Below are 6000 nucleotides of genomic sequence, written 5' to 3' on the forward strand. Positions count from 1 at the left end.
AAATACAAAATGTGGTCTGACAGCAGCAGCTCTTGCTTGAAACTGGCAGGCTTGTATAGCCCGCCAGTGGCAATGATCTAGATTCTTTCATCAGTATAGGGGTCTTACTGGCCAGCCTTCAATTACTCCTCCCCGCCTTTTGTTTGTGCCTCATGCCTTTTAACAGTATTATCTACACATGCTACTAAATATTAGTACTACAAAATACTAGTAGTGAAGAATACAGATTTTGCAGAAGGTGGTGTATGTTCACTCAAACATTTATTAATTTATAACATATCATGTAAACGTGCAGTCCAAAGTGCTTCACAGAGGAAAAAAATAAAGACAGAGGTGGAGTTTCTGTGACTGAAGACACTCCAATTTGCTCGGACAGTGTGACATTTAGATAAATAGATTCTAGGTCATTCATTCATTATCAGAGCATTGGATCTCTTTACATGATATGTGATCTAATAAAAACAACAACCTTTCCTGAAGCAGTTATTGGCAGAAGACTGGGAGTTTTTTTATGAAACAATGTCTCTAACAGACATTTAAATGTGTTAGATGTCTATTTCTTCATGAGGTTATAACCTAATCTTTCTTACACTGTACTTGTATGCTGGAATTGGTAGTAATGGTTTGCTCTAGATGTAGCCAAAATGTTAAACCCAATTTAAGCTGAATCGTTAAAAATAAAATATAAAAAAAGAAATGTTGTGTGCTTGTAATACTTGGTTAAAGAAGGTTTGAATCGTGGTTATTAAAACTATCATTTGCAGTATATTGTGATGACTTGGACCAAGTTAATTTGCCCCTGGACAGAAACATTACTGGTCAGAGAAGGTGTCAGATGTCAGTGCTGCTTACTGTGACTGATTACTCTAGGACACTTCAACAGGGCTTATCCTTGCCAATATGTGGCTTAAACATCTGGTCAAAGTTATTGATTATATTACGTGTGAAGTCATCCATCTCTGCTCCCAAAAGAAACTAGAAGCCCTTTGTGATAATAACTTAGAGTCAAGTTCATTCACATTCAGATTTTTTATTTTATAAAAAACACACACACATAAACACTTTAGAGAGAGAAACTATTTACAGGAATTATTTACAATAGCAAAAAAGAGAAAAGACAATATATTTGATGTAAGGCTTTCACCAGAACTAAGTAAGGAGGTTTGTTAAAATGTATTCCTATCCCTTAAACTAAAATTCACGGAAATAAAATAACGGAAAAAATGTATGTAATAATTACTTGAAACTGTACATTAACTATTAGTCAAATGTTAAGTGCACTGAATATGATTCTATTTGCATTATGAAGTAAGCGTTGGCAACCTCATATGGAATATGGAGTATGACAATATACATGTAGAGAAGGTGACAAAAAACACCAAAAACTGAGCATCAAAATGCCTTGAACCAGCCAAAAGTATAGAGGATGAACAGCATGTGAGTTTGAGTCACTTCATAACTTCACAGAAAGATTGAGGGAGATGTGGACAGGTCTCCAAACTTGCTACTGGGCATCAAACACATGGCACATATGGGGCGGGGGTGGGGATGTTCTAGCTTAAGGTGTGGACACCACCTATCACAGACTGGTCCAAAATGTCAAAACATTGTTCTGTTATGTCCTGACGTCCTCAGAGGCTGTCGATCTGATGATAAAAGCTGTTCCAGAGTTCACCTGAGAAATTTGTGTCTGAGCCCAAAGTTGTGTAACGTGGAAAGTCGTCTAGGTCGTCTCCTGTAAAACAAACAGAGGAAATCCAAGATCACGATGGTGAACAAGAACATGTAGGCTAACTAAAGGGGGAGTCTGATAGGAGCTTTATAAAATCTGTGCTTCCTTGTAGAAACACACATTTACATCTAGATTTTACATGTAAATTAAAGTCAAGTGATTAATTTAGATTAAATTCTCCATCTGACATGGAGACATCTCACACTAACAACATTTACCTGAGGAAGATTCACTCCACTCACTCCGTGGACTGGTGCATGCTTCATTGCTCAGTAACCCCCTGCCGTCTAAAGTGCTTGACATCCAATTTACTTCTCTTTCCAGTTCTTGGCAGATCTGAAAGAGTAACACTGGTTTGAGTATGGCTATAATATTTTGCACAAGTGGAGTTTTACCACCACCAAACAATCAGTCTTATTATGTTGGCTATTAATACACAATTAGACAAACATGGGTATTCCTGACAATGAAAAATGCATGCTGTTAAGAGTTTCAGTCAGAGGCAATGCTTACCCGGACAATGTCGTCTGTGTGGTCATATTCTGGAAGATCCCAGCGAAGAAGAATAGAGAGAAAAGAGAGAGAGTATGAGAATAGCACTGTGATATTGATTTATCTGTTGGTAATTACTTAATTTCCCGTAGGTTAGTCCTAAACCATTTATTAGCGAGTATGCCATATGTGTTATCTTACCGATGTTATGTTCAGGTGAAACTTCAAATCTGTGGTTGAAGGTGTACGGTAAGGCCTCAGGCCCGATCTCAACTGACAAAGACCAGTCAGGAACTTCAGATGGAGCTACAAATGAAAAATCTGCAAAAGATAGCAAAAAACAACAATAAATAAACTCGGTTATCTAGCTTTTAGTAACAAATTCAAGGCAGCCTTCATTACATCCTGTAACCTAACATTTCATTTTTAGCTTAAATGTAAGGCCATAGCAAAAAGCATTTTCTTCATATGTATTTATCTACTTATTTGACAGTTTTGATTCTGCAACTATACATATTTTTTTCCCTCACCTTCCTTCTCTGCGTTCACAGTGCTGTCGACCGTGTTCTCCTGAGTGGACATACTGTCTTCCTGTGTTGAGTTATTGATAGGAGACTGAGTATCGCTGTAGTCCGTGTCTTCCTCCATCTTGACAATTGAGCTCTGCAGAGGCAGATATGAAGAGGTGAGATTCAGGAAATATGCAGTCGTATGCTCATCTGCATCAATGCTATTAAAAATATCTGGGTCAGTGTGTGGCTTATTGCAAATAGGCCACTGATTTGTAAAATAAGTAGAAAATATCCACAGTATTTACCTTCTTCCTCAGCTTTGCTTCCTTTGCCTTGCTTCGTTTATCTGTGCAGATGAGAAAAAAAGACATTTTAATCACTTAGACTTCTCACAGTGTGACTGCAAAACCAACACGGTAATAGAAAAAGAAAAAAAGCTTTGCTCGCTTCCTGTTAGTTGTCTCACCTCTAGATTTTGGCGTGGCAGGCAACATCCTGAAAACGCGCATTGCTTGGTGGCCTTTGTTGATACTCTTGTTTTTAACCTCCTCAATGTCAGGCAGTGAGTTCATTGCACAGCGGAAGTTGGCTTTCCATGTCTTCGGGTCACAGATCTGACCTTCCACAAATTTCCCTGCAGAATGCACGTTGTTTAGATTTACTATTTCTTAATCCAAAAAAACAAACAAACAAAAAAAAAAACATCTGCTTTAGTTTGCATGTGTATTCACGCTTGCTCACCTGTGTGGATGGCCCACATTTTGAACAGACATGCGTCCTTGTCCAGCTCCCATCCATGTCGAGCTGCATGCTTCCAGGGAATGGAGAACATCATCTTTTCCTATAAGGTAAAGAGGGAAGTACTGAGTTGGAGCGAGTGTGGCTGCACATTCAACACAGTACAAACAGCAAGAGGCTGCAGATCAAACTGAACATCCACTGTTAACAGTTTTCTATTGCGTGACCTTAAATTATGTAAAAATATGATTTGCATAGTACCTCTGTTTGTTTGTTTTTCTGTACAACATCAACATTTATTTCATGTTCTAACAAGCTACTCTCGGAGAAACATGCAAATATTATATGATCAGCTAGGGACAAGGAACAACTACAAAGACACGTGCAGCCATGCTACAAAGATTACCTTTCTCTGTAAAAAAAAAAGTGCTTAAAATACAAAACAAATATATTTGAAATGTTTCTGTTCGTATTTCAGTATACTGACTACACTTTGCAAATACCATTTACATGAACCAATGTATTTGTTGCAGTAGGAAATACGCCTCTCACCTTGTCCACCCATGTTAGACCGGCGATAGATTTAGACTCGATCATCTTCTCCAGCCATGGCCTCATTCTCATCCTTGACACGGGCATGTTTGCCTAAAATATGCAGGGAGAGGAGAAATGAGTACAACGAGGATATGCTCCGTTTGATTTACAGTAGTGAGAGCAACTGAACTCCCGTATCTGCCTCAGATTAGATTTACAGCTGCCTGCTGCCAGGATGAGGGTGAGACGAGTTCACGGCCAGGGCACGCAACAGAACAAGGGGGCGTTAAAACGTAGGAGTTAACGTTATTAGGAGGTCATAATAGACCCAAAAATCATTTCCTGGTAAGATTTTTCTGATCGAATGCACGTGGACTTATTTTTGCAGTCCAAAAAAATGTTTGTGCAACTTTTGCACAAAAATGTTCCTTTGTGCCGGAGTCATTAGATGACATGCGCCTCAAAATCCACGGAGCGTGTGGAGCGCACGCGTCTCCTCCTGCACAGCTGGATAAAACAAACGACGCATAAGTTCAAAAACGCCACATAATCTTTGGGTTTTTGATTCGATCTGTCACGAAGTCATAAAGTTAGAGTCCGACTGCACGCATAGTGTGCAAAACTCACATAGGCTTTATCGTCGGAAAAAAAAAATGACAAACGTAACCCATGTCAGTCATTTAGAGATGTTAGACGCTACAAACATCTCTGATTTCTTGTACATTACAATATTTACGATGTTTAATCTCAAAATCAGCTCCCAGTAATAAAAATGTTAAAATATGAGGCATTCCACACGGGTAAAAGTGATAAATTATTATCAAATCACTTACAAATTTGGCTTGTTGTATGATCCGTAAGAGAGAAAAAATGCACAAAAATAGTTGGTTTGTTTGAAGTTTGTTCCAAAGAAGCTTGTCCTCCTCTTTGTTTTATCCACTCGGAGACCTATCTTGATCTGAAGTGTGTACACTAACTCGCGAGCGACTACATTTATAGCATTAAGTGGGTTTTCCCCGGGTTGGCATGAAGGCGTGCTGTAAAAAATGGCGATCCCGAAAACATGCACACCATGTAGACTTTGAATTCTGCTCGTTAAAGAGCACTTCAAATATTTGCCTCTGGACAATTATCACTCAAAAGCGTTTTGCATTTGCAGGTTTAATACATATCGTGATTTTTTTGTTCTTAAATGAAGCGCATATCGAGAATAGATGCACAAAATACTGTCAGCAGCAAAGTTTTTATTCTATAACCAGCAAAATAACCATGCTTCAACTAAAGTGACTTGCACTGTAAACAACTAATGTCATTTCTGCATATTTGCAGACTGTGCCCCCTGAATTAGTTCCAAATGTGAACAAATATTCACATTTATCAAATATTTGAAAAAAATCAAGTTGTGTTAGGTGATATTTTTTACAGCGCACAGGCGCATGCGCTGTTGCCACCTCTATTCTCCAGCAGTAGACTTTTCTCAGAAGTCACATGGGTAAAAGTAAGGAGGAAGTTATTAACGCGGGTATATGACTTCGTTTTTTTGCACGTAGGCTCCTCCAACTGTGTAACCTGAAGGAGCTGACATGTCTCATTTCATTTTTTTTATATATATGTATTCAGCACGAGACACTTCTGCAGAACACAGACATGCAGGCGTTTACCAAATGTTTATCAAACGTGTGCAGGCCACACATTGCAATATGTATCTCACTGTGACACAAAGAAAAATAAAGTACTAGAAAGTATACTTTTAATAATAATAAAATAATAATAATAACAATAACAAATAGGAATGAAAGGTTAGGATTTATTATTATATTACAAAATGGTGCCAATTATTATATTGTATCATGTGCAGTATATAGTACAGTAATAATGATAATGCACAGTTACATTTTTAGCAGCAGTGATAGAGTATGTATAATATTTGTAGTTTGGGTATTGTTCAAACTTTATTAATATGAGAATATGCATCTAAACTGCGATGATAAG

The 6000-nt window shown here is 38.0% G+C and overlaps 1 protein-coding gene across 3 annotated transcripts; it reads right to left on the minus strand.

The window, feature by feature from the left end:
- Positions 1 to 1014: 1014 nt before the first annotated feature.
- On the minus strand, positions 1015 to 4995 carry irf1b (interferon regulatory factor 1b). Of its 3 annotated transcripts, NM_001303381.1 has the most exon segments (10): positions 1015 to 1735; positions 1951 to 2068; positions 2246 to 2274; positions 2426 to 2545; positions 2755 to 2887; positions 3042 to 3082; positions 3203 to 3370; positions 3478 to 3577; positions 4027 to 4119; positions 4842 to 4976. In NM_001303381.1, coding segments are annotated over 9 exon segments (900 nt in total). In that variant the 5' UTR covers positions 4114 to 4119; positions 4842 to 4976; the 3' UTR covers positions 1015 to 1631.
- Between the last annotated feature and the right edge of the window lie 1005 nt (positions 4996 to 6000).

This window comes from Larimichthys crocea, chromosome XXII, assembly GCF_000972845.2.
Source record: "Larimichthys crocea isolate SSNF chromosome XXII, L_crocea_2.0, whole genome shotgun sequence".
In the NCBI taxonomy this organism is placed as follows: Eukaryota; Metazoa; Chordata; class Actinopteri; family Sciaenidae; genus Larimichthys; species Larimichthys crocea.